Source organism: Gopherus evgoodei, chromosome 1 (assembly GCF_007399415.2).
Source record: "Gopherus evgoodei ecotype Sinaloan lineage chromosome 1, rGopEvg1_v1.p, whole genome shotgun sequence".
In the NCBI taxonomy this organism is placed as follows: domain Eukaryota; kingdom Metazoa; phylum Chordata; order Testudines; family Testudinidae; genus Gopherus; species Gopherus evgoodei.
Window position 1 is genome coordinate 233,576,900 of NC_044322.1, and position 13,631 is coordinate 233,590,530.

The 13,631-nt window shown below is 42.1% G+C and overlaps 1 protein-coding gene across 5 annotated transcripts in view; it reads right to left on the reverse strand.

Annotated features, from left to right (window-relative positions):
• Nucleotides 1-13,631, reverse strand: part of ETV6 (ETS variant transcription factor 6) — a 180,627-nt gene that overhangs the window by 7,627 nt on the left and 159,369 nt on the right. For all 5 annotated transcript variants that reach the window (XM_030539439.1, XM_030539436.1, XM_030539443.1 and 2 more), the window contains exon 6: nucleotides 272-414. In XM_030539439.1, coding sequence (XP_030395299.1) covers nucleotides 272-414 — 143 coding nt within the window. The remainder of the gene's footprint in view (nucleotides 1-271; nucleotides 415-13,631) is intronic.

Sequence of the window (13,631 nt, forward strand, 5' to 3'; positions counted from 1 at the left end):
GCAGAACTATTACAACCTGAGTCCATATCATTTTCTTGCTAAATGTCTTTATCCACAATCTACCAGGCTCTTTTTATAATGCCTGGCTTTCTGTGGTCCCTGCTGATGAAGGTTGGATGCTTTAGATATGTAAACTGATACAAATAGAATGAAAGATTAAATCTTTCCATAACTCTTTCACTTTCTCTTTCTCTCTTTAATGTTTCTGGGTGAACTCCAGAATATTAAAAATGGCAACATTCTCTGGGAGGAAAACCCCACCGCTCTTTACCTTGTGGTTTCCCCACAGCCGAGCCAACCCGTTGGGATCCACTATCCGAAATATTTTGGATTCCTTGTCCTCCCATCGGATGAAGTTTTCGTACCGGCTGTCAGAAAGCAGCTGATAGACGTAATCCCAAAGCAGCCTGCAGTCTGTGAAGAGAAGGGCAAGATAACATCATTCAGATACTTCTAACAGGGATGAATTTGGGGAGCTCGCATAAAAGACAGTGACCCCATTTATGGCTTCATTTCTCAGCGTTCCATGCCCTTGGGATGAAACAAGCCAATAGCAACCAGAAGTAAAGGCCTGGGATAGAAGCTTTTGCCACTGGTAGGACTATCTCTCAGATCAATAATGACTGAAAGTCATTACCAGCTCACAGGCTCTCTGAAATGAGAGACTGGGCTCAGTCTTATTTTACATAGAGAAGTATCCATACACCAGTAACCACTGACACAATTAGCCTTAACTGACTCCTTTGTTGGCTGTCTCTTCAGAGAAGCCAAGGACCCTGCAGCCATGGAGACTAAACTACTGGCTCCCTGCTCCAGGTGGTCGCTCTAGGTCAGTGCTAAGGCATACTGTGAGAAGAGTGCACGTTATACCTTTCCTATAGAACAGAAGGCTTCAGTGGTCTAAAGCTGACACCTTTCACCAGTTCTAAATGTGCTTTTTAAAGAAAACCAAAGTACTGTAATTATGTGAGAGCAAGAGGTTAAATACCTTCTATTTGGACAATTGAATTAAAATTCCCTCCTGGCAAACACTCCTTAGGTCACTAACCAGTATTAAGGTTTTAGCTCAGGGGTCAGCAACCTTTCAGAAATAGGGTGCCGAGTCTTCATTTATTCACTCTAATTTAAGGTTTCGCATGCCAGTAACACATTTTAATGTTTTTAGAAGGTCTCCTTCTCTAAGTCTATAATATATAACTAAACTATTGTTGTATGTAAAGTAAATAAGGTTTTTTAAATGTTTGAGATGTTTCATTTAAAACTAAATTAAAATGCAGAGCCCGCCCCCCCCAACTGGCAGTCAGGATCCGAGCAGTGTGAGTGCCATTGAAAATCAGCTCACGTGCTGCCTTCGGCATGCATGCCATAGGTTGCCTACCCCTGTTTTAGCTTGATGTTTTGAGGCACTCTCTTATGGCTGCTCCCCCTTTTTTCCTTGAGATGTGTATGTGGCACATACGTACAGCTTCATAACAAGCAACTCTGAATTATAGATTCACAATTCCTTGGATAGTCCTGAATAAACCACAAGAGTGCAGGCAAAACCCTAAGATGGCCTCATAGTTGCCTTTTATCAGGAAATCAAAAGAAAAGCCCATTTTCACCAACAAACTAATGAGAGACAATGTGGTTAAATGGTTAAAACACAGCTTGAAATATCAAGAGATCTGGGTTCTAGACCCACCACTTCAGCATGTCATTCTACTCCTCTTTGCCTGGGTTTCACTCTCTGTTAAAATGGGGATGATAATAATATGCAGAGTGGGTGTATTACTAATACATGTGAGTTATGTTAAAATGTCTAGAAGTATTTTTAGTAGTGTTGCTCACTTTAGAAATGTAGGATCTCTGAAAACCTGTACTAGCTCTAAAACCAGAATTAATGTTGCTGGTGCATCCTCTGTAACCTGCCTCATAAGGGATGCTCTGAGGAACAAAGCCATGCACTCAGAACTAGCTACATTTCACACAAATGGCAGCAGCTACTTAGCAAAACTAGTCCCCACAAGCACAGCACCTTGGTGCGCCTCTCTCTTCACTAAATGTAGTGTTCAATTCAAGGTTTCTCTGCCCTCCATGGGACTGGCCCTGCCTGAGAGGTTGACTCTCTGTGATCATGCCTTCCAGAACTGGTACATACCACAAGAACAATGCAACCTAGTATGTTGACTGATACGACGAGGCTTGTGAATGTGGGGCAAAGCTGGTTGATTGCAAAATTTTCAAAGGTTGGGGGTATTTTGGGGGAAATTGTCTTTTAAAAAAATGATTAGTTTTTCTTAGCAGAAAATTCTTCATTCCATCTGAAATTTTCTCGTGATTAAAAACAATAATTCAGTTTTTCATTAAAAACTGGAGTATTTTTGCAGAAAATTTCAGAGGGAAAAAAACCATAAAGCGTTTTTCCTAATTTCCCACAACACAGCAACTGGCATGCTCTGTTTTGCATTACATGGACCCCTGAAACTCACTCTCACTGGAGACAAGAGCAAGCTGCAGGCCTCCTGGCAATCACAACTATGATACTTAAATGGGATCCATCACTGTAGTATCTGACCACCTCATAATCTGTAACATATTTACCCTCGCATTTCCCCTGTGAGGCAGGGCAGTGCTATTATTCCTATTTTTACAGATGGACAACCGAGGCACAGACAGACTAAGGCCTCTATCCACAAAGATACTTATTGTCTCCTCCTCTGACTGTTTTGTGTGGCATGAGGCAGGTGCCTAACTCATTCTGGCAAGAAACACCATAGGCGCCTGGAATCAGGTAGCTGGTTCCCATTTGTGTATTGCTAAGCAGAAATAGGCACCTCTCTGCAGCCTGTACTTACATGCCTAAATCCAAGAGAGATCTGGGGCTTAAGCCACACCTGTCTAGTTGGCATCTCCCACTGGCTGGCTTAGGCAGGTCCCTGCCTACTATGCTGGCTTTGTGGAGTGCATTCTAAGGCACTCATCTCCCCCCATTCATTGTCTAGGGAGCATAGGTGGATCAATGTTGTTCCTGTGATTTTTCTAGGCATCATGATGCTCAATGTTGCAATGCTTCATTCCCTTTGTGGATCCCATCTTAAATGACTTCCGGGAGGTCATACAGGATGTCAGTGGCAGCACAGAGAATTGAATCTTAGCCTCTCAAATCCTGGGCTAGCACCATAACTACTGAACGGTCCTCCCGTTCATGAATGTTCGTCAAGTACCTTTTTTGTCAATAACACTTCACATGCCAGCCTCACCCTCTTACATTTACAATTTATTTAAAAATGTGAATAAATTAAACTGCCTATTCCAGTTTTCTCCTGAAGGCAATGAAGGAAGGAAAATTCTGGTTTTGAATTTGTTTGGTTTTGGTAATTATTTGGGAGGTGCTTGTTTTATAAGAGTGGAGGCCCATATAAGTACCTAAAAAGACAGATAATTCATTACTATTTATGAAAAACGTTGAGCTCTTTCAGTGGAAGACACTATGGCAAAACAAATGTTACTACAGGAATCTTAATTTAAAAAAAATCTCCCTCCCCTCATCCTGTTTGATTCTTCCACTCCCCTCCTGACCCTGATCATCCAGAGCATTGTTTTCACCCTTGTTTGATCACTCATGGATATAATGTTCCACCCTGTGAACTACCAGTTTTTTTTCCTATATGAGCTGTGGTATGATTAGCAATACAACCTGCATATTCTAGTCTCTTTTACACTAACTGAAATGTATGCACATGTATTGCAGGGTGAAAATACACCTGTGCCTAACAGGAAGCTTTCAAAAATTGAGTAGCTAGTAGAGAATGCTGAGGGTAGACTCAGCATTGGCCTAACTCTGCTCTCACTGAAGTCAATGGAAGCTGATTTCAATGGAAGTGAACTTAGATCACAGTCAGAACTTCTGAAATTTCTACCCTGAAGCTGTACAGAGAAGTACTCTTTTTTAGTTATATACTAGAGTAGAATAATCTATATTGTTGCAAGAATTACTAAGAGGCAAAACCTTGATCCCTGAAGGTACACTGTATCCCTAATACACTGGGATTACTTCAGTCTGTTGTATCCTTTACAAGCAGATTGGGATAGGGCACGTGCACCAGAATGAGTGTGCGGTACATTATCACGTCTCTGCTTTGACAAACTCTGGTTACATACTTTATGATTAACATTTATAGGACTCTGACATTTGGCTGACCCAAAATTTTACATATAACCTTGATTTACTTTTTTGTGTCCTTTAGAATCTTTGATACTGGGCTCTTCTCTTTTCCGAATCATTTTGAGTGGGTGCAGACTTCAGGTATCTTGAACAGCATTGATTATATACATCTTTCATTTATGGGATGTATGACAGTAGGCTAACAAGTGGTATGTTGGCACAGTTTTGCTTTCCAATTTCTTCTATTTTATGAATAAACATAAATGGCCAATACTTCCTTCCATTGAAGTTAAGGGGGAAAACTCCCATTGTCTTAAATACAAAGGATTGGGCCTCAAAGAAGGTTTTTAACTCTCCTGTCCATCTGTACTACAGGGCAAGGTAATTAAGAAATCAGGTAGTTACTAAGACAAACTAGCTTTACAGATGGAGTTATATGACCATGGTTTATTTTTGTAAAATCTATAAAATTTCTCCAAAAGTGCTTTTCTGTACAAGTAGCATTAAAAATGATGTTACAGTTGTGAGAAAGTTCCTCCTCTACCTTGGTGGGTCCTGCGCTTATTGGCGGATTTGCTTACCTCAGAGATCTTCCCCTCTGGTGGACCCCCAGTCCAGGTCAACTCCTTCTGTGTCTGATCAGGAGTTGGGAGGAACCCAGGCCCACCCTCTACTTCGGGTTCCAGCCCAGAGACCTGTGGGTGCAGCTGTCTAGAGTGCCTCCTGTAACAGCTGCATGACAGCTATAATTCCCTGGGGTACTTCCCCATGGCCTCTTCCAAACACCCTCCTCCTGGTGTCTGATAATACTTGTACTCAGTTCTCCAGCAGCACTCCCACTCCCTCTCAGCTCCTCACACATGCCACAAACCGAAGTGAGATCCTTTTTAAACTCAGGTGCCCTGATTAGCCAGTCTGTTCTAACTGATTCTAGCAGTTTCTTAATTGGCTCCAGGTGTCTTAATTATCCTGCCTGTCTTAATTGGTTCTAGCAGGTTCCTGATTACTCTAGTGCAGCCCCTGCTCTGGTCACTCAGGGAACAGAAAACTACTCATCCAGTGACCAGTATATTTGCCCTCTACCAGACTCCTGTGACCTCACTCCTGATCCTGTTTTTTTCATTAGTTGTCCCACGGAATTAGTTGGTGTCCCAGACCTGTGGGTCCTCCCCTTAGGCTGGGGGGGCAGCCCTTTAGAAGTGGACGGGCTTCGCCCGCCCACCCCCGCTGGATGCCAATAGGACCAGTATATTTGCCCTCTACCAGACTCCTGTGACCTCACTCCTGATCCTGTTTTTTTCATTAGTTGTCCCACGGAATTAGTTGGTGTCCCAGACCTGTGGATCTTCCCCTTAGGCTGGGGGGATGTACTTTAGAAGTGGGTGGGCTTCACCCACCCACCTCCTGGATACCAATAGGACCAGACTCCTGTAACCTCACTCCCAATCCTGTTTTTTTCCTTACTTGTCCCCCCATATTTATTTAGTATCACAGACCTGTGGATTCTCTCCTTAGGCTGGGGGGAGGTCCTTTTGCAGTGGGCGGCCTTCGCCCACCCACTTCCTAGATACCAACAGGACCAGACTCCTGTACCCCACTGGTCTGGGTCTGTCACACAGTATAAAGTTTTTAACTGGGCTTAGAATGATTTACATAGCCCACCCCTGGCTCTGCCACACAGGCTTATTGTAGCAATCCCAGTCAAAGCTTTGTACCACACACATTCTCTTGATCTGAGTTCTGTTTGTAATTCTGTCAAACTTCCATTGTGACCCTCAGCAAGTCAATTGTCCTATCTGTTCCCTCATTATCCACATCTGCAATATGGGGATGATAATATTTCCCTGCCTTGTAAGTTTCATTAATTAATGTTTGTAGCCATTGTTGAAGTACAGAAGTAGATTATAGTTTTCTGTACATTATTAATATTATCTAGCTATATCTCTGCCTGTATGTATTTCTGGATATATGTGTGAATGAGCTGTGAGATGTAAACCATTCCTAAAATCTGTTAAGAGCTGATAGCAATGTCAGCTAGTCTCCCTTAGATTTGCAATAAGGTTTTATATTGTACCTAAAACTTGAGTGTCATGACAATTTGTGCATTCTGAATGTATGGTCAGCTTTGACCAGAGAACATTGGGGGCTGAAGGTTGTAACTTATGATATTGGAAAGGGACTTTTGTGTGAATTCCTCAAATGGTAGCATATCTGACCAGTGATCTTGATGTCACAATAACTAGGTCACTCTTAAACATACCCACTCTTGGAACAAGTAACACTGCTAGTAACCAGGCTAAGATTCTTGGGTGCACAGAATATAGATTTTCACTAGGTTATATGATATTTCACTAGAGATAAGTAAGGGAGTCACTCTGATGATACTGTAGGTCCCATGGCCAAGAAACCGAGCTCTCCCTTTCTTACGCACTGGATATCCACTGGATATCCACTGCTGAAATCCTCTTCCTTTGCAGACCATTATATAAATATGTTTAGTAAAGATCAATCACTCACATGGAAGTCAATATGGTTTTATAAAAAAATAGATCATGCCAAAGAAACTTAGTCAATGAGTCAATGGAGCTATGACAATATATACCAGCTAAGGTCTGCTCCTTGCTGTATAGATTAGTCCAAAGTTTCTCTGGCATAATCTATTTTTTTACTTAAATGGAACTACAATCATTTATAGCAGCTCAGGATCTCCCCTAGATTTCCAGCAGTTCTCTAACAAAATGATAGCTTGTGGGCAAGCACAATTGTTTACAGTTTACATCCACACATAAACCTCTGTCCACAGCCAAGGCTAATGCATGGTTGTTGGTCAGCCCAGTTACAGAAACTTTTAGAAGAAAAAGGGAAATTCTACTGTGGGATTTACTGCTACATTAAGACAAATACTGAGACTGGATTTTCAAAAGGGCTGTCTAATTTGTGACCATTAAAAACCATCTGTTGCTATGTCAGCTAAGATAATAAAAGTAATCTAATCTCATGCTTCAGGGTATAAAATAATTATTGGGGGGAGGAGGGAAGTCAACAAGGAATCAAGAAACCTTTCTCACCCTCTGTACAGAAGAGAGAGAGTGTATGTGTGTGTGAGAGAGAAAGCGTGTGCACAGGCTTGACAGACAGCTATTTATGCAGTTCAGTAAAATCAAAGCTGAGGAGAAGGTTTCCAGATTTTACAATACAACAGGCCTTACATAGCTTTTGTCTTGCACCCAGATACAAGGGTGACATACTCAGGAGAGAGATTAGAATCTGGAACTGTGCTGTGCACAGTCATGAGGGTAGGGCTGGGGAGGGAACAAAGAAGAGGAAGTCTGGGTTCATCCGACTGGGAATGGGAATGTGGGGGTAGGAGGCACAAAGGCGTTTGGCCTTTGTATTGTGTTTGTGGAAAGATGGCAGGAAGCTCAAAATCAGGGCTGTATAAGAAGCGTGCCAGGAACTGGGAAACGAGGTAATTGAAACTCACACCCATGAGGCATCGAAGATGGAACAAACAGCAGAAATGCAACTGCTGCTTTGGTCTGTGTTGTTTGTCTTGCTGCAACAAAGGAATTCACATCCTAACAAGCACACTGAAGGCAAAGCACTTCATACAAGGCATGGTGCTCCACACCAAACAGATATTTCCAGTATATATGTCAGGTGTTGTTTCCTTCCCCGCTAAAACACTCATTTTAACTTAGTCTCTAAAGAAATTTCCCTCAGATCTCTCATGGCTTTTTGTCACCTGTTCTCAAGGGAAAAGAGGGCAGGGACTAAGAAAGAGTGGGATTCAATCCAAACCTGATGGAATATTCCTGGGCAAAATGAAAGTTCTCCCCCCAAATGCTCAGTGTGGCCCAATCTTATTCAACATCAGGAAAACCTGAAAGTGGCTCGATAGCCATATGTAGTACAGGAAAGGATTAAAAGACAAAGACTCTTCAAGATTAAAAGTATCTCAGACGAGTGAGAAAGTGAGGGCAACTTCACTGTAAAAGAGAACCCTCCCAAGAATGGTCGTGCTTTTGACTGTACAGTGCAAAAAGCTCCAGTGTTTTACGTTAGGGGCCCTATTTACCTCTGGGTTCTCTCCGATAGTAACCTGACCTGCAGATTCACAACCATGGAAAATTCAGCTGCAGGGATCACAACAGCACAAGGCACTCACAGTCCCGCTACACCAGAGAGCCTGGAGCTCTCTACAGAGTGAGCATAGCTAGCACTCTGCTGATACACCTCATCCCCTGGAAGTCCCTCCTGGAAGAGAGGATGCAGCGCAGATGCACTAAATTACATATACCCTCCCCTGGCAGAACCCCTGCGGAGAATGACAGTAGAAATACTTCCTGACTCTCAGCAGGGGTTAATCCTGTCATGGGGCACAGCTGACACCCCCAACACAGAGGGGTATAACATGTAGGCTTTGAGGCCTTGGCCATATGCAGTTTAACTACAGGTGTGAATTGAAACCAATTTAATTCAACTGGTGCAAACATTTTTATTCTAGTTTAAACCAAGTTTATTTCAGTTTAGTTTAAGCTTATTAAACCTAAGCAACTCCTAAGGCCATGTCTACACTACGGACCTTACAGCGGCACAGCTGTACTGCTGCAGCTGCGCCTTTGTGAGGTCTCCTGTGTAGCTGCTCTCTACCAGTGGCAGAGAGCTCTCTCCTGCTGGCATAACTCAACCACCCACAAGGAGCAGCAGTAGCTATGTCAATGGGAGAGCAAAAGTGCTAGTGTAGACAAAACCTAAATCAAATAAGTGTGTCTATATAAGGGTGTTAACTATTGACAAGGCCTGAGGTACTGAAGTGAATCTAGCCCAGGAGTGTACAATGTCCAGTCTATGGGGCTAGACCATTGTGAGGTACTCAATGCCTTCTATGAAGGGTTTGGCACCTAGTTGACTTCAGTGGGGACTGGAGACACTTAGCATCTACTTATCCCATCTGTCTAGTTATGGTATTTATGGAATGCCAGTCACCATAACACCTAGGCACTGAAGCACAGTAGGATCAGAGATGCTGAAGACGCAAAAATAAATATTATTGTTGCTTCTGGCTTCCGATCTCACCAAAACAGGACCATAATATAATCTGTGGCCCCTGTAACTACAGGGTTAGGACAAAGGCTGACCAGCTGTGGGATGCTACTGCAAGTGAAATCAAACAAGTAATTCCTATTCATTTATCAAGTGACAAAAGCTGAACTGAAAAAAGACACTCTTATCCTGAAATAAGGCTATCGACATGGGGATTATACTTATATAACTGTATCAGTTTAAATTCACACCCTAGGTTATACTGAAAAAAATTTCCCATGAAGACCTTGCCTTATGGTCTCATTCACATCACTCTGGCTGTGCAAAGGGGCCTTAGGGTATGTCTATACTTAAAACTGTTACAGCGACATAGCTGCAGCTATGCCTCTGTAGTCCTTTCGTGTAGATGCTATCTATGCTGATGGGAGAGGTTCTCCATCAGTGTAAGTATTCCACCTTCCTGAGAGGTGGTAGCTAGGTCAATAGAACAATTCATCCATCAACCCAGTGCTGTATACACCAGGGAATATGTCTGCATAGCTTTGTCTTTCTGGGGTTTGGATTTTTCACATCCCTGACAGATGTAGCTATGCAGATGTGAGTTCTCAATATAGATCAGCCCTTACAGTGTGTGTAAATTACAATGTAAAGGGGCCACCGTGTAAATGAGGCCAGGTCTACATAACACACTTACTTCGGTATAACTGTCACTCAAAGGTACGAAAAATCCACACCCCTAAGTACCGTAGTTAATCTGACCGTAAACCCTTGTGTAAACAGTGCTAAACCTGGAGAGCTTCTCCCATTGACATAGCTACCTCCTCTTGTGAAGGTAGAGCCATTAAGGAGATCTCCCATCGGCTTAGAGCATCTTCACCAGAAGTGCTACAGCGGCGCAGCTAAATAGGTGCAAGTTTGTAGTGTAGACCTGCCCTCAGAATCAGGCTCTTAAATCCATAATTCAATGGCAAGTATTTAAATAAGGCCAATGATCTTTCATTGGATGGCACAGTTGAGCGAAAAGAATCACAGGCCACATCCTTGTTAAAAGTGATTCTGCTGCAGTGGCGTTAGCAACATTAGGAGTCTGGTAGGCATTGTTTTCACTGCTAAAAGGGGGGTAACTAACACATCTGAGGTATCTTGAAGTTAAAAACAAAGTGAAGATAAGGCACTTCAGTTTTAGGTGAGGTAATTTTAATGGGTTTAACCATGGATAGGACATAAGGCTGTTAACCTCACAATTTACCTTACAGTAAAACTGTAGTGTCTGGTCTTCACTATGTTTTTACCTCAGGATAGCTCAGGAAAGTTAATTACCCCTGAGGTAAAAACAATACACCTCTTTTGGCAATGAAGACAAGGTCTTATATTTTAGTGTAAACACTAGCTGCTGACACCATTCTCAGTACTGGACTGTCTAACCCTGCTGGGAGGAAATCTAATCAACACAGTGCTGAAAATTGAGTTGGCAGCCAAAGCCCTGCACGCAGTCAGGCTCCCACACTGCTTAACTGGCACAACTGTGAGTAGTTTTTCAAAAATGTCCCTCATGTAGGTAAGGGTACGGATTGCAGAGTCAAATCTGAACAGCTTGAACTGTCAACATCTCTCTCGCAAAGAGGAGAAAATTACTGAGTTGAAGCTTGCAAGACAGTTCACTGTCTAGCATCTCAGTTTGCACAATGAAGTTAACACTTTCTCTTGCTCAGCAGCAAGATGAGCTGAAGTGGGGAGGAGCAGCAATCATATCTGACAGCTAAGTACATAATTGAATGGAGAGCCTGAGGGCTTGTCTTCACAGGGAAACTGATTAGAATACCTATTCCAGCATAATTATTCTGCAATATCTCCCTGCATGGACACTCTGTTGCAAAATAACAGTGACTATCTACTTCATTCAGAAAGCAGAGTAATTATTCCAGAATAAAATCACTTTCATTCCAGAATAAAATCACTTTCATTCCAGAACAGTGTCCACACAAGGGAGTTATTCTGGAATAGTTAACCTAAAAACATAAGAACGGCCAACCTGTATCAGACCAAAGGTCCAGCCAGCCCAATATCCTGTCTACCGACAGTGACCAATGCCAGGTGCTCCAGACAGAGTGACTATAACAGGCAATGATCAAGTGATCTCTCTCTTGCCATCCATCTCCATCCTCTGATAAACAGAGGTTAGGGACACCATTCCTTACCCATCCTGGCTAATAGCCATTAATGGACTTAACCTCCACGAATTATTTAGTTCTCTTTTAAACCCTGTTATAGTCCTAGCCTTCACAACTTTCTCAGGTAAGGAGTTCCACAGGTTGATTGTGCGCTGTGTGAAGAACTTCCTTTTATTTGTTTTAAACCTGGTGCCCATTAATTTCATTTGGTCACCCCTAGTTCTTATATTATGGGAACAAGTAAAGAACTTTTCCTTATTCACTTTCTCCACACCACTCATGATTTTATATACCTCTATCATATCCCCTCTTAGTCTCCTCTTTTCCAAGCTGAAAAATCCTAGCCTCTTTAATCTTTCCTCATATGGGACCTGTTCCAAACCCCTAATCATTTTAGTTGCCCTTCTCTGAACCTTTTCTAATGCCAGTATATCTTTTTTGAGATGAGGAGACAACATTTGTACGCAGTATTCAAGATGTGGGCGTACCATGGATTTATATAAGGGCAATAAGATATTCTCTGTCTTATTCTTTATCCCTTTTTGAATGATTCCTAACATCCTGTTTGCTTTTTTGACTGCCGCTGCACACTGTGTGGATGTCTTCAGAGAACTATCCACAATGACTCCAAGATCTCTTTCCTGATTAGTTGCAGCTGAATTAGCCCCCATCATATTGTATGTACAGTTGGTTTTTTTTTTTCAATATGCATTACTTTACATTTATCCACATTAAATTTTATTTGCCATTTTGTTGCCCAATCACTTAGTTTTGTGAGATCTTTTTGAAGTTCTTCACAGTCTGCTTTGGTCTTAACTATCTTGAGCAGTTTAGTATCATCTGCAAACTTTGCCACCTGATTGTTTACCCCTTTCTCCAGACCATTTATGAATAAGTTGAATAGGATTGGTCCTAGGACTGAGCCTTGGGGAACACCACTAGTTACCCCTCTCCATTCTGAAAATCTACCATTCCTACCCTTTGCTCCCTGTCTTTTAATCAGTTCTCAATCCATGAAAGGATCTTCCCTCTTATCCCATGACAACTTAATTTACATAAGAACCTTTCGTGAGGGACCTTATCAAAGGCTTTCTGGAAATCTAAGTACACTGTGTCCACTGGATTCCCTTTGTTCACGTTTGTTGACCCCTTCAAAGAACTCTAATAGATTAGTAAGACATGATTTCCTCATACAGAAACCATGTTGACTTTTGCCCAACAAGTTATGTTCTTCTATGTATTCTTTACTAACGTTTCAACTAATTTGCCTGGTACTGACTTTAGACTTACCGGTCTATAATTGCCAGGATCACCTCTAGAGCCCTTTTAAAATACTGGAGTTATATTAGTTATGTCAGTCAGTCTGCCCCATGTAGACAAGTCATTACTGAAAGGGGAACTGAAAGGCTTTTCATCTGCTGTGACCTGAGCCCATGATTCTGAGTTTTTGCTGCGACAGTGGACAGCAACATAATCACCGAAAGTTCTGTTATAGGGCACCGGTGTCCTTGGTCATCTTTACATTTTACTTTCAGGTTCCTCAGTTTCTCCAGTTTGTAAATTGATGATAATAATGAAAGGGTATTGTGAGGCTTGGTTCATTATCTGTAAAATGCTTGGAGTCCTTGGATGCAAGGCACTACAGAAACACTGACTTCAAATTAGGCTTCATTTGCATTTAAAAATATGTGTGTTTGGGGATCTGGTCACAGACACAGAGCGGGTTAAAACATGCCTTCATTTTGTGATATAGTGTAGCTGGACCTTCTATTCCCCACTCTACCACTGACCTGCTGTGTGACTCTGGGAAAGTCACTACACCCATCTGTGTTTCTATTGCCCCACCTACCATTGGCTGACTATTTAGTCTGTGAGCCTTTGAAGTAGGGATCGTCTCTCGTGTGTTTATACAGTAGCTAATACAATGGGGCCCTGATTCTATGTGGTGCCTACAGGCACTAGTATAATGCAAATACTGAAAGCAGAGCAGGAAGGTGCATTCATTACATAGGTTGAAGAGCTAATTATATCAATTTCTTTAAGGGCTTGTCCGCACACAAAAGTTGTACTGTTAAAATTTAACCAATATAATTAAATCAGTACAATCCTGGTAGTGTGGAACCAGTTACACCTGTATAAAGCTGCTAATACTAGGGGCAGGTCTACATTACAGATGGGAACAACGGTCTGAGATCTGTTTCAGAGTGGTAGCTGCGTTAGTCTGTATCAGCAAAAACAATGAGGAGTCCTTGTGGTACTTTATAGAC